Source organism: Macrosteles quadrilineatus, unplaced genomic scaffold (assembly GCF_028750875.1).
Source record: "Macrosteles quadrilineatus isolate MER2022 unplaced genomic scaffold, UCM_ALF_1.0 Scaffold_9__3_contigs__length_116548681, whole genome shotgun sequence".
Classification (NCBI taxonomy): domain Eukaryota; kingdom Metazoa; phylum Arthropoda; class Insecta; order Hemiptera; family Cicadellidae; genus Macrosteles; species Macrosteles quadrilineatus.
Genome location: NW_026542602.1, coordinates 72265474 through 72288528, shown reverse-complemented (window position 1 = coordinate 72288528; position 23055 = coordinate 72265474). Strand labels below are relative to the sequence as shown.

The following is a 23055-nucleotide window of genomic DNA, read 5'->3' as shown; positions in this document are numbered from 1 at the left end:
CAACCCTCTTTCCGAAGGGTTGCTTCGGCAGCCGGTGAGCTTGATGACCTTAAGTCATCCTCCCATGGTGTACCAAAGGTCGGTGGGAAAGCTTCGGCCTACATCATGGGGCCCGGGTATGTTTAATTATAGGTACCGGGTTAGCAGTCAGGGAGTTTCTTGCTCTCATGACAAAACGAAATGGAATGGAATGGAATGCCCATGTTACCACACGGCTTGCGAGAGTAAACTGTCTCCTCAGGCGCTTCCGGAAATGTGTCACGGAGCAGTACCTGCTCACGGTATACCATACCCTGTTACATTCGCACATTGCGTATGGACTACACCTTTGGGGTCATGCGTCGGAAGTGGAGGAAGTCTTAAAGCTTCAAAAAGCGGCAGTCCATATCATCTCAAGGAGCCCTTTTAGAGAACACTGCAAACCGATATTCAAAAGACTTGGAATTCTAACCGTCTGCAGCCACTATATCTACGCCTGCCTTATTGAAATCAAATGCAGTGTTCCTCTTCTCAACACCAGAAGCCACATCCATGCCCATAATACCAGAGCTAGGCAGGATCTCGATGTTCCCAGTGCGAGATTGAGCAGGACGCTCAATTCCTTCCCTAGGTCAGCCATCAAGTTCTTCAACAGACTCCCTTCCACTATTCGATGTCAGCATTTGGAAGTTCAAGAGTGCTGTGAAAGACTTGATGATCAATAGACCATATTACAAAGTAGATGATTTCTTTAAGGACAATTTGGAGCGGAACAATTAATTTTTTGTACCGCCTACTGCCTGCCCGCCATGTTAAATACATAGTTTTATTTTATATGTGCGTGTAGTTTTTGTTTTTGTGTTGTTTTTTTTTTCGTATTAAACAACGACGCAGTTTATTTCCTCACCAGAGGATCAACGACAAAGGCCAATGAATAATGAAGTCTAATGTTGTATGTCTGTTCTCTGTTTTAGACATTGCCAGTTAATTTGTGAAGATGAATAGAAATCTTCAATCACCAACAACATTGACAGAGTTTGCTCCTCTCAGTCCCGAACCTGAAGACACCCCAGGGATAACTTATCTATTTTCCAAGTTTTTCAAGAGAAGTAATACCAGCCAGGCTCTTGGTAGGTACTCTGACTGTAGGCTAATATTAACACGCAAGAAAAAATTTATTTAAATTATATTTGTACCATAGTAAGTAAGCAATATAAATAACTAACATACAGAAGCAATACTAACAATAAATAGTTAACTAAAGAATGTAACAATATGTAAATTAAATTAACCCAATTATTTGAAAACACTTAATAAATCACATAAATTAGATACAAAAACACTGTTAGCCTATTCAGTTACAAAAGCATTGTAGGCCTACATAAAATATGTCTAATAACACTTATACTTTTGTACTTTTGACTTACAAGACGTTACATTTAAAATATGGTAAGTGGTACCTAATCAATTTAAAATCAGACCCAATTCTTGCGAATCTTATTCAAATATAGGCCTATTCTTGAAGATTTTTTACTGAAAAAAAACCCCTCAACTGAAATTTTAGGATTCAATTTTGATAAACTTTTGTTATTCCGTCGCTTTTCCCATTAGATACAAAAACAACATCTGCAGCAGTTGTTGGAGATGGTGCCACCACACCAGAGATTCCAGTATCTCCTGAAAGTAGGTGGCCTGACAATCCGGAATTCAATAAGGTAAAATCGAAAATTCAAATGATTATTCAATTTTTAATGGCAACTAGCTAAATAGATAGGCTAGTGCTGGATGAGTGAAGATACAGGACAAGTAGATTAATGGAAAAGGGTTAACATTGAGTCTAGCGATTACAGCAAAATGGTGAACATCTCCAGCAGTTGTGAAGACATTAAGAATTTTTATTGCACAATTTCCACAGATGCTTTCTGCGATTGCAGTACTATCGCAAAAATAAAGGCACAGTTTAGCCTGATTTCCTGCCTTGGTGCTTGATCACCCAAGCTTTTCGGCCAGGCTTGTTCAGCTCAACCAGCTCCAGTGGCGTAACAGAAGGGCCCGCAGTGCGGGGGGGGGGGGGCGGGAGCTGAGGGGGCCCGCGAACCGGTGAGCGGGAAACGGCGAATAGAGAGGCCCCTGAGACGAGTGGGTCCGAAAAATTTGGGTTCATTCTTATTCAAATGTATTACTACATAGTTCCTTAGTAGATTTCCCATCCTTATGGAACAGCTGTTCGAAGCCAATTTTATTGTTAGTTCTGTCCGGTTTTCTTTAGATGTCGTGTTTTGTTTACAATTTGATTCTATTATTTTAGGGTTAGTTTCTCATTATTTGTGTCTACTGTTATATTGCTAGTGGACGAGTAATTGCTTATAATGACTATATAGTTTTATTTGGTTAAATGAGGTTTTAAATTAATTAATAACAAGAAACAAATTGTAATCAAAACACGACATCTACAGAAAACCGGACAGAACTAACGATAAAATTGGCTTCAACTGTTCCATAAGGATGGGAAATTTACTAAGGGAGTATGTTTTATCTATGTCATTACCTATCAATCATTCAATAATTGTATTGAGCAAGTAATAACATAAAGTGAAGTGATTAATAATATGATGTTATCGTTTAATTTCGTTAGGCCCCTTTAGTGATAACGAACTAAGGTAACAAATTTAATTTAACGTTTTATAACGTAGGTTAGATTGGAGATGAGTGTAGGATGAGTGGCGCAACCTTGTAGTCTTGATAGTTAACAAAGGCAGACATATTCTTTAGACACAGCTGTTCAAGGGGCCTACAGGTCATAGAGGAATCTGAACCACATTTTTGCCTTGTAATTAACAAATTAGTCTAATTATCAGGATAGCAAAAATGGATAACATGTGTGATAAATTAAATGTAAAATCTCCTTGATATAATCATTCTGATACGGATGATGAAATAAGGAATTTTTAATTTATTTCAAAACTATTTACAAACACTATAATGATGTAGTGATGTAACTTTTTGATAAAACCATGACTGAAATACTTTTGTTACACACCCTTTTATGGAACATAATCCATAAATTATTTACTACCGTACTCTATTTATGACTAATCTGTTTGATAAAAGGTGGTTCAAAAATAACTCTGTGGGAGGGGGAGGGTGTTTGATAATGTTGTATCGGTGGTCTAAAAATAACTCATGTGAGGGGGGGTTGGCCAAAAAATAAGTTTGCAGGGGGGCCCGTACAAATCTGTTACGCCACTGACCAGCTCGAACTCTTTAACCACTCAACTACCTAGCCATGTAGATTTTTTGACAGTTGAATAGACAATCAATTTTTGCTGGACATTTTTAAGCTGCTGGGGTAAAAAATTGTAAACTGATTGAGATAAAACAAAATATAATACAGTATAATTTTTAGGATACACACTCGGACACTAGCAGTCTACCTAGCTTGGATTTAGAGGAAGGAAGAAGTCTGCCAAATGTCCTCAGAAGGATCAGCAATCTCCTTGCTCTCAAAAGCTCTGTGAGTGTTTAATTGTTAAGCATTACAAGGAAAAGACATTACAGAACAAGTTTATTCTTACCCATTTATTTGCCTCTGATAGATTTCCGTAGCTCTTTGACCACTATAAGTTTGTGTTTATAAAACTTCAATACAGAAAACTTGTTTCAGTTTACAGGATATTATATTTAAAAAATATATATTAGAATGTATATCCAACAAATAATCTCTTAATTTGTATTTCTATTAGTTATTCATTTTAATATTTACAAGCAAAAACCTCTTAATGGTATTTATTCTGTTTGAAGTAGAAAAATCGATTTTTTTTCTCTTCGTTGGTTTACAAACATGATACAGCAAGCATCAAGTTTTTCTGAGCATTATTTTCTGTTAACGAATTCTCTTCACTCTCTTACCAGGGGCTCCAATCCTACAAGGACACTGAATTGAAGCAGTATTGGATGCCTGATTCAGTCAGCAAAGAATGCTACGATTGTGGAGAAAAGTTTACAACATTCCGCCGAAAACACCACTGCCGTGTCTGCGGGCAGATATTTTGCTCTAAATGCTGCAATCAAGAGATTCCAGGAAAAATAATGGGTTGCACAGGTAAAGTGGTGGTAAATACTGGACAAATAATTAGACGATTAGGGAAGGTTCATTGCTATATAGTTGTATTGTGTACCACATTCAATTTAAAATTCCCGGCATAAAAAAACTTAGAGGTTTTCCGTTAAAAGAAGAGTTTGAGTTTTTTCCTTCTAAAATTCCACTTGAGTAGGCACTAAAAAGATATACCAAAAAAAGTTTGTGTCACAGTCAGATAGGATTTGTTTAAAAAAACTCAAGATTTACCTATGATTTTCAAATGAAAGTATAAAACACCTTATGATCTACACTTTAACCTCAGCAAATTTTCAGAAATAGCTGGAAATAGATAGGAAAATCCTATCTAAGCCTAGTAAGCTTTGCCTTACAGAATCTTCATATTGTGCCTTTCCCTCTCAGATTTAAGATTTTGTTCTGGGAATTACACAACTTGATTACATTACAACTGTATTACAATATTGCATGCAGTTAATATGTTGTGGCAAACTACCATGCAAAGTAAAACTAGGTAAAGTGATAATACTATAATTAGTAAATAGATAGTAAATAGACTACTGCCTTAAGTGAAAACCTTGGGTGTGTTGTTAGCCTTGTGGTTAGCGTCTCGGACTTGAGTGTGGGGGGGGAGGGGGGGTTCAATTCCAGGCACATCTAACACATATGGGTTTGAACTGAATTCCCTAAAGCACTTTCTTCTGTAAATCCTCCAGTCAAAATGCCACTGGCGTACACACCTTGAGAGAGAGGGAGAGAGAGAGGCCAATTATTTTTTTTTAACAATAGTATCTGGCTCATTCTCATTCTTATTCTGACTCCATCCAGGAGAGTACCTTCCAAAATGCCATACGCTTTTGTAGAATGTCAATGTACTGAGTTTTTTGTTAATAGTCAATGAATATTAATTTAATTTTCAAAGAGTTGTTTAGCCTCCGTATTACTGTATTATAACTACATTGGTTTATGATACATACATAATCATTTGCATATTGTTATAATACGTAATACACAAAGTCACTTAAAACCGAGACCATGTATAGCAATAACTAACTGTACTTCCCCTCCTCTCTAAAAAAATAAACATATGACATTGTGCAATTTACAATAAGATAACTTTCTACTAGTTAATTAAGACTACTGTTAACCCAGCAATTTTGTTTCTTTATAAAGTGATATTTATTTATCTGTACATTCTGACCCACAGGAGACCTGCGTGTGTGCACATACTGTGGCAAGGTGGTTCTGGCTTACCTCCAATCCAAAGACATGGGAGCAGAGCTATCCTCAGATCTGCGTGCGCTACAGCAGGATCTACAGACCAAGTTTGGGGCTTCAGACGCAGCCTTATTCCCATCTGTGTCGTCTAGCCTGACCAATCTGTCCGTACAAGCCAGCGAGCAAGATGACCAAGTTAAACGTAAACCTTCTGTTGGCTACCAGGAGGAGAGGTTCATCCAGTCAAGGTACGGAAACAAAATATCTGTACGACTCCCCTATCATTTAACCACTTTATCAAGACAGCGACATAGCTTGTGTGCGGAATTTAGGCTGAATATGAATCTAGAGTGATATTAGAATGTAACGAGATGACAAAGTACATCTGTTACTCTAGCCAGGACCATTTATTTAACAAAAGCCCATTGATCAATCCAGCTGGGCCTTTAGAACTATCAAAAAGCTATTGAATTTACCTGTCAAACTTTTACTCTTAAAATACTCCTTTGAACCATTATAGAGTCAATGACAACTGAAGTGTTATCGCAATACAGTGTTTTTCTCTTTTATTAAAACACATCTCTTAATCTTTACAATAGGTGTACTTCATACTTAAGCTCTTCTCTGGCTTCTTCAGAAATGAAATTTCAAATTAGACACTGTTGGAAATTATCACACAGTGTTGCTCACAATGCTTGCACTTGAGCAAAACTAGGGATGGTCAAGTCTCGAAATTTCGGGAAATTTTAAATCTCGTTACACGAGACAAGATTTCTTTTTGGCCAAGATTTTTATCAAGACGAGAATTCAAAAAAAAAAAAATTAAAAACGCCTGCAGAAAGTCAATGCAATACCCGCAGTACAGGAGCGTGTTGTAGTTGCGTTTCCTTTGCGAAGGCGTTCTTATTTAATTAATTCTATAAATGTAAATATTACTTTAATTATTTTAATAATATTACTTTAATAACATTTGAGAAGTTTTGTTAAGTGTAAGCAGTGTGAGGAATGTTTTATTACTATAAAAAGTCAAAACAAGTAACTATTTTGTAAAAATTAATATTGCTTTTATTTTATGATTTATTTTATTTTAGGATAAGTTGAACTCTATCCTAACTGATATCACTATGTTTCCTAATCGTAGGCATTTTTAATAAGTTAGGCGTGATTAATAAAAAAATGTTATGCTGATGTTTTTTAATAAAATATTGTAAATATTCTTGCCTATTATCATTATTTTTGTATTTAAACAGTCATCTAACAATGTTACAAAATCAGGTAAAAATTTAGAACGTGCATTTCCCGTTGTTTATGAGAAGGGAAATCCCGTCTCGATCTCGTCTCGAAATTTTATGAGAAATAAAAAATCTCGTCTCGTCTCGAACTAAAAATTCAATCTCGTCCATCCCTAAGCAAAACATATTCAATAACAAGAATAACAATCAGTTACACAATTTTTATACCTGCAGACAGTATAGCAGTAGTGAGCAGAGCTCCCCTCTTCACAACCTGGTCAATGAACTGTCACATCCGTCCAGTGGGCTGACTGCCAGACTAGGCTATGGTGTCTTCACTGCTAGTCAGCTGGTCGACTGGCTGATGTTGCAGAACAGGGCGTCAATCAGGTGACTTGAACTAGACATTCCATCCCATGTTTTTGCAGAAAGTTTTTTTTTATGAAAACGTTAAATTGAGTCACCGACTTGTGTGCTGACATAAATTACTGATGTTGAATGTAACATAAACAAGCCAAACTGAAATTACATCTAACTGTAAGCCATAACATCCTTAGTATCAAATCAACTATTTCAGTGACTTAAGGAAAACTAAGGGAGAAAAAGAATTTTTTTGTGTGGTTTTCTCTGTGAGAGGCTTAGGCCTATTCGACTATTTTCATTATTATATATATATATATATATATATATATTTTTCTTATTGGCAACAATGCTCCTCCATTAATGGGATGTGTAAGCAAAGATAAATAGTAGAAGAAAAAATCACAATCACAAGTTATACAATATGTAGAAAATATTTCCTACTAAAATGTGTTGCTTAGGCTAAAATGCCATCGCCGCCAATGAGACTGAATTAAACTTAAAAGTAGACTAAGTTAAAAAACAAATTACAGGTTGTTATATTCATTTGTTTCATTGAGTTCTTTTAATGTTGAAGTAGGCTTAGTTATTCATTTATTTGATCCAAACAGAATGAAGATTTCACATTTTTGTACAAAAATCTTATAAATACATATTTTATATATTTGTGACATAGATATAATGTAATTAATAAGACACAATGATGTTGAAGATCGCGAGGGGTTGCTATCGGCCAAGCTCTACAAGATACTGGGTACATTGAGAGTATTGGTCCTGAGACAACAGAGTTTGCTGACAACGCCGCAATGTTCCGTTTACGTGAACCTCACTCGCCTTCTCGCACACCACCTCCGCCCTCGTCTGACGAGCTCTGGCCTCATGAGACACCCCACGACTGTACGACCACTGGTCAGTATTGTGGAGTAGCTCTCCTCACAGGAATGTGTAACATATGCATTTATTTTTTATTTTTTGCTGCTATATTCAAATGGGTGAAATTGACCCCCTCATATTCACAAATAATTTATCCAGCTGGTGTTGCTAATTACTTACTTGATACTTGTCTCCTTCATCGGTGACCGACAATGCTGGATAGATTGTACCATTTTTTAAAATTTAAAACATACTACTAAATACATACATTACCTACATATACATATTTACAAAAACAGTTTCACTTAAGCTTAAATAGGCTGTGGCGGTAAAGTCAGGAGTAAACAAATCTTTTCACCACAGGGTAGAGAAAGTACTTTGTTCTTAAGAAAATAATTGTTTGGATTGAGAAAAAATTACATACTTTTCGCACCCTTGGGTCATGGTACCATTTTCCTTGGGAAATATAGAAATACTTTCTGCACCCTTGATTAGGAGGAGGTACAGTGTTCCTGCTGTTGACAGACTCTGAGTCGGAGTGTCCTGCTTCGGAGACTAACATCCCCTCCTCCTCCAGTCTGTTCCGGCTAGATCTCAATGTAGAAGACAGCACAGTGCACATCAGTAGACCTGCACCCTCAGCACCACCTCGCCGCAGAAAGACCACCACTAGTGGGTATTGTGTGAATAGGGTGTTAAGTACTATAGACATCCCAAGAACAAAACGACATGCGCAGAAACGAAAAGATCATGTGGTTCGCACTGGTGGATGTGGCGTCCCCTTCAAACCTGCGCAGTGCAAAATGGCCCAGGGTTGTTTTGTTTCTGGGTTTTCTATAGGTAGAAACGTTCTAAAAAAGTATTTTACTACCATCTCTTTCTATCCTCATTGTGAAGTTAAGTTGTTTCTGTCTTTAACATGTTTCATAGATGGAAGTTTTAGAGGTTTTTTGAAGTTTTTTGTTTAGGGAGATCAACTATGATTAATGGCCGGTACTTGCACATTATTATTGTTGTACATTGATTGCCTAGCGAGACAAACTTTTACCTGGGTTCAAGCGTACTGCTACATGTTTATCTGTAGATATAAAACTATAGATGTTCTCATAGTAATGTTCCAATATAAAACATTCAGATTAAAATAAACATAAAATTACTGAATTCTTATGAGACCTACATGGTGGAAAGTTGAAGGCAAACACGAATGAGGGATGTATGGAGACTGAATGACATAACAACTTTGTTTTTAAGACCAGCTGGTTTCTTAACCAGTACTACCATCAAAATTGAGCAAATAAGAAATACATTTAAAAAATAAAAATATAAAATCTATAATGTGAGCTGCAACTGTATTTTTATCTTGATCTGTAATTAAGTTGTCCCTAATGTCAGCAGTAAATGTGTAAATCTAAATTAAAAATGGATACTCAGTCTCTCATTCTACTCTTTCCTTGAACTCCTATTAGGTGTTATAGATTGGTTGTTTTATTTTATATTTTTTTCCAGTTAAGGCTTAGTTAGGATGAAAGTGTAGCTAATGTACATTAGAAGAAGCACAGTTAGGTCATAGAAAACACAGACAGAAGACACATAAAACACAATAATTCACCCCCTGGGTTACTTTATCAAGTGTAGACAGTTTGTATTATATTGTGTGTTTTTTGGCCTAACTGTACTATTTCTAAGTCAAGCTCTCTGATATCCTTTCTTCCTTTCATTTACGCTAACGTTTCAGGTACAGGGGACAAAGACCCAGTGGACACAGCTGGGATGGTAGTGAAGGCGTACCAAGAGGGTTCACGTGAACCTGTCAACTGGTACAACACTTCCCCCAACAGTCTGCGCACCGACAATGCCGAGAGACAAGCCTACCTCACTCTCAAGTGAGAACTTACTGATAATAATAATAATAACTAATGTTGCGATATGACAAAACATATATTTCAAACACGGCCAGTTTTCAACTTCGTTCATTTTCTGACCTCGGCTTTGACTCGGTTGTGAAACTTGAGCTCGGGTTGGAAAGAGTCACTTTATGTCATAGTTTTAGCGAATTTCCTGTAGCATGGTGTCTACTCTCCGGGAAATTCGGGAAAACCGGGAAACCTCCGGGAATTTTATCTTACCTTGAAATGTCCTGGAAAACTCCAGGAATCCACCCAAACCTCCGGGAATCCGGAGCCCAGTCATCGGAATCGTCGCCTAACCGAAACACTACCGCTTTTGTTGCCACGATCGCGGGAAACGATTATCGGTGTTGCCGAAACCGCAAGATATGCTCACGGGTATTGCCGCGATCGCGAGTGACGATTATCGGTGTCGCTGAAACCACGAGATATGCCTACGGGTGTTGCCGCGATCGCGGAACACGATTGTCGATGTTGCTAAAACCGCAAGATATGCTCACGGGTATTGCCGCGATTGCGGGAGACGATTATCAGTGTCGCCGAAACCACGTGAGATGCCTACGGGTGTTGCCGCGATCGCGGGAAACGATTATCGGTGTTGCTAAAACCGCAAGAAATGCTCACGGGTATTGCCGCGATCGCGGGAGACGATTATCGGTGTTGCCGAAACCGCAAGATATGCTCACGGGTATTGCCGCGATCGCGAGAGACGATTATCGGTGTCGCCGAAACCACGTGAGATGCCTACGGGCGTTGCCGCGATCGCGGGAAACGATCATCGGTGTTGCTAAAACCGCAAGATATGCGCACGGGTATTGCCGCGATCGCGGGAGACGATTATCGGTGTTGCTAAAGCCGCAAGATATGCTCACGGGTATTGCCGCGATCGCGGGAGACGATTATCGGTGTTGCCGAAACCGCAAGATATGCTCACGAGTATTGCCGCAATCGCGAGAGACGCGTGAGATGCCTACGGGTGTTGCCGCAATCGCGGGAAACGATTATCGGTGTTGCTAAAACCGCAAGATATGCTCAACACGGGTATTGCCGCGATCGCGAGAGACGATTATCGGTGTCGCCGAAACCACGAGATATGCCTACGGGAATTGCCGCGATCGCGAGAGACGGTTATCGGTGTCGCCCAAACCGCAAAATATGAATACGGGTGTTGCCGTGATCGTTGACGGTGTGACGTTTTGTCGCTGATGTTGAAGATACTGCAAGATATGCTCACTGATATTCCCACAATCGCGGGAGATGATAACTGGTGTCGCCTTACCTACCAGTTATACTGTTTTATTATGTTGTATAAAATATTATTCTTTGGAAATGTTTTGTTTCAAATAATAATAATCATTATTAATAATAATAATAGCCTAATAATAATCATTTTCATTTATTAGCTGGTTGCGATTAGTTAAACGGGTTCCGATAGTAGCTCCTTAAAATTCAGGAATTTGTCTTGAATTCTCCTGGAAAACTCCTTGAATTTTTCAAACCAGGTTTAGTAGACACCATGTATAGGCTATAGGGAATAAGCTATTAAAATGTACAGTACTCTCAATCCTCATTAATAGTGGTAAGCTAGAATAAAAAAAAGTATTGTCTCAGAGTTTTACATAACCATGTAAATTGTAATCTTCCATTATTAAGTTTTGTTTATTCTCACTAAATTAGGTTTATAAGTAATTTGGTTTATTTTGTAATTACATGTTTTTCATTGTTCGCAACAGTGGCTGTTTCCAGCAGCACTTGACGGTGTTGGTGAAGCAGCTGTTGAATGCCGAGGGATTAGCTCAGTCTTGGTCGGAGACTGTGTTACCTCTCGCGCAGACTGTCGTGGACACAGTGAGACCAGATCTGCGCAACGACAACGACGACATGGACATACGACAGTGAGTGGCTTACAATCAAACTTGTAATGATTCAAATTAAAATAACAAAATTCAAAATAAATAAATAAACAATATTTGTTTTTGACAGGATAGTATCAATTCCTATTCTTCCTATCTAATTCCTTGATTTTTAAAACAGACTAAAATTACTATAACTATAACAGTTTAAAGTTCAAAAAAACATAAAATGAACTAAAAAAATGAAAAGTAAAACATATATATTTATGTTTTGGTTTTGTTTAATCGGCCAGGTACGTCCAGCTAAAGAAGGTGAGTGGTGGGTCACGAGCTGACAGTTGTATCATTGGAGGCGTTGTTTGTCGTAAGAACCTCGCTCACCGAGCCATGCCCACCAGACTCGCCAATCCTCGCATCTTACTGCTCAGCTGTGCCATTGTGTATCAACGTGTTGAGGGGCGACTCATGTCTCTGGAGCCAGTTATGATGCAGGCAAGCGTCTTTTGTAATGCATTTGCATTGCCAAAGTTTAAATAATTAGAAATATTTGTTATGAATTTGATTTACTATTTTAAAAACTGTGGTTTAAACGTTTTTACTGGTCAGTATGGATGGCATGTCTAATTCAGTATCCAAAAGTAAATGAGCCTACTGACTATGCGTTTTTTTGTAGGAGCAAGAGTACCTTAGACACACAGTGGCTCGTATTGCAGCCATGGCGCCGGACTTGGTACTGGTGCAGCGCAACGTGTCCCGGCTTGCACAAGAGAGCTTGTTGCGGCTCGGCATCAGTCTGGTGCTCAACGTCAAGTCCAGCGTGTTGGAGCGTGTCGCTCGCATGACTGGTGCTGACATTGTTAAGAGCATTGATGCTCAGGTGTGCCGCCCGCAGCTCGGCAAGTGTGCTAACTTCTATGTGAAAACGTTCACATCAGAAACTGGTGAGGAATCATCAAACCATTAGAAACTATGTGAAACTATCATCCTCCATATTAGAACTTATGTGAGTTGAAGGGGTGGGTTACTGTGTGTAGATTTAATTTTAGTGTGGGAGAGATACAGTCTAACTCGATAACAGGTTACTTGAGTGAGTTAATTTTCCCCTAGAATTTATTTCACCCCTAATCACATGGCCACATGTTATTGCAAAGCTCAATGAGAAGTCCGAAGTCAACCTTGATAATAAGTCTTATTATTAATAATACTCATGATAATGTTGTTATCGAGTTTATTCTGTAGTTTGAGTTTGAATATATTATGTATTATGTACTACCCTTTCTGATCCCTGAATAACCAACTCCCTGGAACTTCCAATCAAGCTGCAAACCATCCCTCTAAAGTTGTTGCCTAATACACAAAGGTCTCTGTGGTTTAGGGATGGTCAAGTCTCGAAATTTCGGGAAATTTTCGGGAAATTTTCAATCTCGTTACACGAGACGAGATTACTTTTTGGCCGAGATTTTTATCGAGACGAGAATAAAAAAAAAAAAAAAAAAAAAAATTAAAAACGCCTGCAGAAAGTCAATGCAATACCCGCAATACAGGAGCGTGTTGTAGTTGCGTTTCCTTTTCGTAGGCGTTCTTATTTAATTAATTCTTTTAATGTAAATATTACTTTCATTATTTTAATAATATTACTTTAATAACATTTGAGAAGTTTTGTTAAGTGTAAGCAGTGTGAGGAATGTTTTATTACTATAAAAAAATTCAAAACAAGTAACTATTTTATAAAAATTAATATTGCTTTTATTTTATGATTTATTTTATTTTAGGATAAGTTGAACTCTATCCTAACTGATATCACCATGTTTCCTAATCGTAGGCATTTTTAATAAGTTAGGCGTGATTAATAAAAAAATGTTATGCTGATGTTATTTAATGAAAGATTGTAAATATTCTTGCCTATTATCATTATTTTAGTATTTAAACAGTCATCTAACAATGTTGCAAAATCAGGTAAAAATTTCGAACGTGCATTTCCCGTTGTGTATGAGAAGAGAAATCTCATCTCGATCTCGTCTCGAAATTTTATGAGAAATAAAAAATCTTGTCTCGTCTTGTCTCGAACTAAAAATCCAATCTCGTCCATCCCTACGTGGTTTTACTTTAAATTTATTGAATTTAACCTATCCTTCAAGTTTATTTTGACAGAAAATATTGTTAATTAATGAGTTTGTTGGTTATTTTCTCTAAACTTTTGTTGCTCCTCTGATTAGCCTCCTCTTTTTAATTTCCGACCATGAGTGTACTCACGCCTGACGGATATGATGGGTGATAGGCTACTGTTGTTTTTCAACCTTGCTATGATTGATTAGATTGTCAAAATTGGTGTAAGAGAAAGAGGGCTAGTTACATTTTTTTAAATCTATTCTTGTGTGATAAAAAAAAACATACAATATGGATAAAACATGAATGGGATAAGCCATGCAAATGTGACTTCAGTTAGTGCACATACATGCACATACTTAGTTGGGGATTGTTGCTTATTTTGCTATTATTTATGTGTTTTATCATTTTTTTTTTATTCCAGGAGCAACCAAAACCCTGATGTTTTTGGAAGGCTGCTCCTCTCCCCATCTCGGGTGCACGGTACTGCTGAGAGGAGCTCCAATCAACGAGTTGGCTAAACTGAAGCGGGTTAGCTAACCATTAATGTTTTCAACTTTTATCTTAGAAATTTTGTTTTAATTTTCATTTACCATAATTGTAAAGAAAAAAGAATCAACGAATGAAGGACAACTGTGTTTTTTTTTTACCTGTGGTATATTTCATCAGGTTTAATGACTAAATTTAAATCATTGTTTTTCTAGTCCGAAATTTTCACTGTCTTTTTATAGTATATATTGAAATCATACACATCATAAATGTTATATTTGTACCATTTTTAGCATTTATTTCAAATACATTTTTGATTGTAGAGTTTACCTTTGTGTCAAAATTAGGATTTTTCTAAACGAATGGTTTAGCTAGTAGTATCTTTGACTCCAATAGTCAATGTTAGTATTAGAGGCTAAAGTATTCAATCATTACATAACAATACATACACTTTTTTGTTTACTTTTATGTTAACTAAAATTTTCTATTATTGTTTTATGTTAGTTTGGTTGTTACTTAAAACATCATGTTACAAATGGCCAATTTAAGAGCCAAATGAGCCAAGGCATCAGTGTAAAATTATGTTCTTTACATTACGCTGATTGTTTTCAAATTTACAATGATCTTTGTTTAGAAATGAAAAACAGATGTTACATTTATCAACTGGCCCCAAAAGTAACATAGGTGTAGCATGATCTTCTCTACTTCTACATATAAATATATAATTACCATGTAAAGATCTCTACATTCAATTCTTGCCCCTTAGGTCACTAGCTGGCTGATCTATGTTTTGTACAACTGGAGATTGGAATTATCCTTTCTGATGGACGAGTTTGCCCGCCCGCCCTCGCTTAAAGACGATAACTTTTTTCACGACAACTCCAATTCTTCACCCAGTGACGAGAAACCTTCCACTCTTTCTCCATTAAATGAAAAGGATTTTCTCCCCAATAACCCTCTAGCCCAGTATTCCCAACATAGAAAATCTGAAATTGAAAGTTCTCAGAAAAATAGTGATGGTGAAAAAATTAATGTTGACAAAGAAAATGAAGATTCCACTAATAGAATAGCTATTATGAAGATGAAAGGTGATTCAAACAAAGTTACCAAGTTGGCTAAAGAGAAATCAGTGAGTGAGGAACGGAGGATAAATGTGGAATCTGTGAGTGACTTTAGTGATCCTCTACATTCTTACTTGAACCTGGATGATGAAGTGTTTAGCGAGACCAACAACGGACAATCGTTTGCTGTGTCGGAGCCTCTACAATCCAACCGGTTCAGGAAAGCATTGGACGATACGTTGCTCACCGTTTCTCCATTTTTAAAGGTAAAAAGGCCTTTTTACTTAAGCCTACAGAATTAAATGTATTGTTTTGATTTTAGCTTAGCTTTTTAGAGGTCTAAAATTGCCTTTGCTGTTGATGATTACGAGTTTTGTAAATAATCATGAGTTGCACTTTTTGTTTACAAACAAAAAACTTTTTCAATGCTTGTGACAATGTTGTTAAATTTAAATGACCAAGTTTTAAAACAAAAAACCAACACCTTTTTCTTCTATGATTCTTAACCTGCTAACTACTGTGTAACTGAGTGGTTTGAATAAAGCTACTAACTTATAGCTAAAATATATAGTTTTATAATAGTTCTTGTGATTGTGAATATGTAAAACTTCATACTGAGGATGTTGTTTGTGTCCAGTAAAAAGCCCTTAAGCTACATACATCTATTTAAGTGCTTAATAAATTACAACTGTTGATGGTTGAACACACAATTATTCCAGCTTCCTTTCTAAATTACCACTGCTCTTTTCAGGATCACTTTAGCAAGTATCTTTTGTAACATTATAAAAACACTAGCATGACCAACACTACTTATTGTGAATTGTACAAAGAACGGCAGGAGGGATAAATATGCCATAGTACCTGCACCTTGTGAGCGATCGATATTGAGTGAGGAAATTGTTATTGGTAAAGTCTGGGTCTTATCCTGTTCATGACTAATATTAAAATACAATTAAAACTCTTCTGTTAAACTTGAACTTAATTTTACTTCAACTTTGCTATGTACATTTATTGTTATACAAAATATGATACTTGACCTCCAGTTCAGCGTGCCTTACTTGGAGACGGAGAGTGGTCGCAACTGTCTACTCAGAAGGTACTTCCCCGAGACAGTCTACTGGACTGCTCAGCTGGAGGACAAACCTACAGCTCCGTCTAGAGCTTCCAACACAGAGTCTTCCAACAAAGATGCCCTTCTGAAGCTCAACGGGGTCAAAGTGAGTCAAGAAAGTTCATTCAAGTAGCGTGTCTAAAAAAAATATACTGTCTATGGCTTTAATAGCTCAGTCTGAGTCACCAAAGCTACACAAGGTGTCGCACCCTGGCCATACTTGTTCATTCATTTTTGGTTTTAAGTACTTTGAAAACTGCTTGCGTATTAATATATAGATACCAACTCAGCTCCCTCATATATATATGTGTCTGTGAACACGATAACTTGAGTAGTTTCTGTCCGATTTTGATGAAATTTGGCTTGAAGGGGTAGGGCGAGATAAACTTGAATGAGTTCGGGAACCAGCATGATCGGACCATGGGAACGGGGTTTTACGGGTTTTGAGTTTATGGTGAGTTAATTTAAATTAAACGTAGGTAATGTTTTATAGTGTTTTGAGTTCTAAATCACCAGTTTTTCTTTTTATTCTTCCAACTAGGATAACCAGAATACATATAACAGGGCACACTGTTCGCCCTCCTTATATTTAGCCAGCAAGATTTTTATTTAGCTTTAATAACTGACAATGTTCAATGCATCATCTTTGTATGCCTAACGAAAAAAATCAACTACCCGTATCGCATATTTTATAAACACCAACAAATTTAGTATCTTTCAAAATTTATGTACAAAATCTTATACAACCCTGAAGCTGTTATACCCTCTAAAAGGTACAATGATTAAAAAAAAAAAACATGAAATTTACTCTTGTTTATGTCTTCAGCTTGGTCCTGTACATCCATTCGTCACAGCCAAATTCACACAGCCAGTCAACAGTGATGAAGTGCAGACTCTATTAGCGTTGTACCGTGCCAAGGGGGGACGCCTGCCTCTGACCCCCCAGAACTCCCAACCTGCCCCCCCTGGCCCCATCGCTCCGTCTCCCCCTCCACCAGTCGACTCTCTAGATCCTGCCAAACATCAGAGATTAGCCGTTCTTTTTTGCAGCTTTTCCCCTGAATCTCCGAATGCACCTGCGTTTTGCGTTAACCCTTGGTGAGTTTCTAACTGGATAATAATGTTAGTTTTTGAAGAAATTATTGTTCTTTGCTTAGAAATACATTAATAATACATTATCTGAATTGCTTACAGAAATAATTTAAAAACACACTAATAAGAATTGTTAGAAGCCATGATCGAGGCAAAATCCAAAACCTGCCTCACAATCGTGTTGACACCATCATCATATTCCGCGGTCACAGAAACATTGTCACTGTTTTTTACGATCGCGGCAAAATAATAAATACCCGATGTAAACACCGTCATCGCCTCCTGCGATCACAGTAACATCGACATCGTTTTTCACGATTGCGGCAAAATGTTAAATATATCCCACGGTCATGTTGTTGACACCAACATCGTCTCCCGCAGTCACGGAAAATCATAATCGTACTCAGCAATCACGGCAAAAGCGTAAATTTTCCAATTGCAAAATCATCTCAGACGCGTTCTGCGATCGCAATAGTAAATGCTCTGTACCACTCGGCCTTTTTTCATTTTAAAATCTGAATTTCGGGAAAATCCAACTAAGCGAATTATCAATTATCCAAAGTAGGGTCTGGTCCCAATTGATCCGGATAGTTGGAGCTCTACTGTCTCTAATATCTGACGAAAAGTTTACGATAAAATTAATTTTACATGTCGTCCCTAAGAGAGTGCCTCAGAAGCAAGTAGTATGATCTTTGGAAGTGTAATTTGGCAGAATTACTACTTACTACTTACTTCAAAATGATTTAAGTTTTGTGGTAAATCATTCAAGTACAGTAACATTAACTTTTTCTATTCAACTTGTGTTTTGAATCTTTCTCGTTAAGATTTTTTTCTAATAAATTGTAAAGACAAGTTTTAATCTTAACACTTGTACGCAGGGTGGTTCATATGGACTACTATGGCCGTAATGACATTCCCCTTGGTGCTTTCCTAGAGAGATATTGTTTCCGAAGTTCCTACGTCTGTCCGTCTGACCGCTGTGATACTCCGATGGTGAAACATGTGCGAAGGTGAGTGCTTGATTGGATAGGAAATACCTTGCACTCTCTAACATTCATTAATTTCCTTTTTATTCATTCATTTCCTTCCATTACATTCATTCCCTCGTATCAAGCAACAGTCAATTCTGGTTGATTAGGAGGAAAATATCAAGAAATTAAGCAAACCCGTTTTTAAATATCACTTATTTAGCGTATAAAAAAGGTTACTACCCTAGGTTAGTAACAACTAGGTTTTAAAAAAAACTTGAAATATTCACTGTAATAAATTGTGTATACCCTGTTTGTTAATGCTGATGAAAACTAAAACTAACCATGAATTAGGTATTTGAAGGCATACATATTAATCTATTAGGTGAAGCATCATTGTAATTTTATAAATTGCCAACAAACATTACAAATTCCGTATACATAAATTTTTTTAGCGCCAATGTTCAGTTTGGCATAGTATAATCAACAAGGAAATATAAAAATATTGAATAAAAATGGATAACCATGTAATTAAGTTCTACGAAAATAGCAGGATACTGAATTAAAGACTCCATTTAGCAGGGGTTGTATCTGAATTCAATTTTGTTCGTCTGTCCAAAACAATGGTAGGGTTTTTAAAAAAATTGACTTTACTGACTCCCTGGGTTCCAGATTCGTTCATGACGGAGGTGCTGTACAGATTACCTTGCGGGAGATTGAAGGAGCCCCTCACACTGATGATAACAACATCCTCATGTGGAGATATTGTACTGCATGCAATCAACAGGTAAACAAATTCATCAACTCTGCTAAGTCAACTTAAGTTAACTCTCTTAAGTTAACTTATTGATTAAGTTAACTTAATCAATTATTCGCTCTTATGGTCTCACCTTCTAGTATTGTAAATCTTAAAAAGAGCTGAGTCAGAGACATGAGAATGCTAAAAATTGTTTACTTATTATTCTTGCCACATCTTTGGGTAACCTGTTTTTTTTTTTTTCGATCTAGGATTTCCTTCCAAATTTGTTTATAATAATTTTATCTCTCAGCACACCAATGACCAATACTTTTGTAAAGATTTTGTCAGAGTCTACAATTTACCTTTGGTAGCTGGAATTGACCATTTATACGTTTCTGAAAGACAGTTTCAAATCTACTATAGCCATTGAACTGTATTATAATATATAACTAACTAATTTATGCTAACTACTTTCATGTTTTGGTTTCTTTGAATGATTACTCAAACTGTGTATGGGAAACTTCATTAATTTATCAGCTAAAATGATCAGCTGAATTTACTACATACAGGGTTGTCAGCAGGATCTATAAACGAAATTCACACATTTTTCCCGGTTTTCCCGGCTAAAAAGTATGGGATTGCCGGCGTCTATTATACTTATAAAAACGGCACAACACAAGTTACACTTATCAGTAAATTAAAAAAAAAGCAAGCCAAATTGCCCAAGGGACTACGTAAGCCCCGACCGATGAAACGGTGAACACTTCGTGACACATAATTAATTAGTGACGCACTGATGGTCGGGCGGGTAAGAGGTAGCGCGGTGGGTCATTATGGGTGCCATTTTGATAACATCCACTCATAATACTATATTTGGCTAATAATTTGTTCAGAATTATCAGAGGTTATAAACTCTATTACCTTAAACATTAATTGATCAAGCTAGTACAGTAGGCTGGACTAGTCATTTGATCAGTTTCAAACTCAAATAAAGGTCACTCTTCTTACTTGTGTTTAATAATTGTTTAATAATGCTTATAAAAGGTTACTATAAAGTTGTATTACAGAGCATTCAATTCGAAACAAGCTGAACATCGATCGAAAAGCGTGCCAATCGATGATGGATTACAAAAAGAAGTTGCTGAGGTTTGTGCCGATGTCAAGGTCAATTGACAAGAAGTAAACAATTGCCAAAGATTTTGCGAACTGCTAGTAGACAGTAGTACACAACAGCTGCGCCGAAACACGGTAGAGTTAATTTAGTAAAAGAGTTTGTGCACAAATACGTTAAAATGTTACAAACTATTTTCAAATTATTATAACCTAAAAAAAACCAATAAGATAAGATAAAAATATAAACTTGATGCTCTTCGAAGTCAATGGTAAAGGTAGGTCCTAATCTCACATTGCGCACAGCTATCTCAAAAGGCAGAGTTTAACGAGACAAATAAATAATAACTTGTGTTGATTGTCTTAAATTTGCCCATATCCGAATGATGTATGTAAAAACAAATTCAATTATAATCACGGATTTTGGTAAATAATAAAGACAACACAGACGTTAAACATATACGTTTATTAGGTAGTTCTTAAAATCCATTAACTCTTAAAATTCACTCGGCACACATTGAAAATTGAGGTTGAAAATTAACATAGTTAAACATTTTGCAGAATAAACTTATACATGTAAGTTTGTAAAACAAAATAAATTTATGTCGGTTTAGTTATAACAAAAATAAAACTTAGATATGAACAAACAATAATGACAATAATATATTTTGATAAACAACATTAGTTACATTAGGCCTACTAGAGACAGTATTTACATACGATACAGACTTTGTTTTCTTGTTTGGTATGCGTCATTACAAAGGAACGTAATATGTTCATCAGTTTTCTTGCAAATTATTTGCAATGCCATGCCAATACCAGCTGTACTGACCTCTCGACTCGACATTCCTACAGTAGGCCTACATAGCTATGATGATAAGATTCTGCCCTTGTTTATATTGATATGCAAAAACTAGAGATGGGCCGATACCAAAAATTGTCGATACCGATACCGATCGTACTTTGTCACCAAAGTACCGATCAGTATACCACCAAAGTACTCTCGATACCTATCGATACCGATACCTATCTTTTTTGCACAGTTTCTTCAACTAAAAACTGTTATATTATAAACTGTTATACCATAAAAAAAACACAATATGTATGTGTATCAAACTTATATTTTGGTGTTAAAGGTTTATTATTAATTGCAAAAAACAATTGCAAAAATATGGAACTAAGTGTTTATTTTAAAATAGGCCTACTGTAAATGATTGAATTTGACTAAAGCATGAGATTTAATAAAGTTTCCTCTAATTTATAAATATGCTTATAGAAACAGTTATATATCTTCAAAATTTGTTTAACTATGAAAAAGTAACCAAGTCTAGCTGAAAACACATTCATAAATGAGGATATTTTTAAAATACAGAATAACTAATCAAGCAACCTTTTTATTTTTTACACTTTTATTTCTTAACTTTTCTTTCTTGAAAATGTCAACAGTTTTTCACTTATTTTTAATCAAGATTATCACTTAGCCTATAATTTCTCGAAAGAAATCTACGTGTGAGCTATGAAGACCAGACAAGAGACATACGTCACTGCCACAAAAACTATTCTCTAATGTGAATGAATGAACTGAGTGTTTATTTAGTGTGAAGCCCCGCCCACCGTCTAACGGGACATGGGGTAGGAAAAGAGAAAGTTTGCTCTAAAGCCTGGTTCACATGCCCTCCCTTACCCTTGGCGTCAGTCGCTTGCAGATTTCCATTACACAAACGTTTCGTTTCTGAGTGTTAATTATTTTAAAACACTGCAAATGTTTGAATTTGACTGTGATGAGATCTAATAAAGTTTCCTCTAATTTATAAATAGGCTTAGGCCTACAAGTATTAATCTAAGTCACTTGACAGTTTTTTGTATTTATTTAGCAATTGCAGTTATACTTTTAAAAAACTACATACATCTTGACCTATAAATACTTTTTGTAAGGAGAGTCTTTTCTCTATAAGAAGTAAAAACGATCGTGGTCAAGGAATGACTGTGTTAAAACAGCACACTGTCAATTTTTACAAAAGTATTCTGACTGAAACCTGGTATTTTTTAAAGAGTTGTAGAATAAGTCGACGTCTGTGGAGTAAAGTATGGCAATAGATAAGTTTTACTTTTAGCCTACAATAAAGATTATGTTTAGGGACTAGAATCTCCAAAAGAGTGCTTTTATAAAACATGCCATAGTTTTATTTAGTAACAAAAGTGTTTGACTATGTTCCCGATGATACCAAGAGTATAGGTTCGGGGTTTGGCAGAGTGGATTCACTGTGAACCGGCCTGCCTGGCCCTTATGCACGACGTCACTATAACTTCCGTGTAGGGGTGTCAAAAATGGATCGTAACAATCGATGTTTTGAACCTGTCTGTAACTAACCTAGTTTTTTATACTTAAATACTCATTATGCATAAACGAACACGTACTACATATCGGATCTCGAATCACGATAAATTATCGATACCCTTCCCACCCACAATAAGCAAAGCACATAAAACGATGTCTAGCAATCGTCATTTGCTCCATTGAAACACGAAAGTCGATTGGCTGACATGGTAGTGCATTGTCGCCTCCTGACCAATGAGAACTGTTGTTACATACTTTTATTGTCAACAGTCACCATTCGTTATAACATTACAAAATCTACATTGACTAAGGCTTATGATATTTTTCAATAAATGCATTGTGTCATAGTAGCACTTAAAACTTCACTAAACTCTTTAATCAGGTAGATAGTACAGATAAATATGGACCTACTTTTTGGCGCAATATAAAGCAAGCCTAACCATACGACGATGTTAAAGTTTAATGGTTAAATATAAGTTAATTTTTCTAATGATGCGTATAATGCAGGGATGAAACTGAACAT

At 36.4% G+C, this 23055-nt stretch overlaps 1 protein-coding gene across 3 annotated transcripts in view; it reads left to right on the top strand.

The window, feature by feature from the left end:
- LOC129002272 (1-phosphatidylinositol 3-phosphate 5-kinase) overlaps positions 1-23055 on the top strand; it is a 57783-nt gene that overhangs the window by 7851 nt on the left and 26877 nt on the right. For 2 of the 3 annotated variants that reach the window (XM_054429952.1, XM_054429951.1), the window contains exons 2-19: positions 954-1109; positions 1591-1694; positions 3386-3493; positions 3892-4081; positions 5283-5541; positions 6760-6915; positions 7598-7794; positions 8284-8430; positions 9494-9641; positions 11399-11560; positions 11812-12010; positions 12192-12459; positions 14049-14155; positions 14880-15440; positions 16218-16391; positions 17112-17383; positions 18256-18387; positions 19018-19132. In XM_054429952.1, coding sequence (XP_054285927.1) covers positions 977-1109; positions 1591-1694; positions 3386-3493; positions 3892-4081; positions 5283-5541; positions 6760-6915; positions 7598-7794; positions 8284-8430; positions 9494-9641; positions 11399-11560; positions 11812-12010; positions 12192-12459; positions 14049-14155; positions 14880-15440; positions 16218-16391; positions 17112-17383; positions 18256-18387; positions 19018-19132 — 3432 coding nt within the window. In that variant the 5' untranslated portion in view covers positions 954-976. Of the gene's footprint in view, positions 1-953; positions 1110-1590; positions 1695-3385; positions 3494-3891; positions 4082-5282; positions 5542-6759; positions 6916-7597; positions 7795-8283; positions 8431-9493; positions 9642-11398; positions 11561-11811; positions 12011-12191; positions 12460-14048; positions 14156-14879; positions 15441-16217; positions 16392-17111; positions 17384-18255; positions 18388-19017; positions 19133-23055 lie in introns of those variants that run through there. The other variant, XM_054429953.1, reaches the window with a different exon arrangement.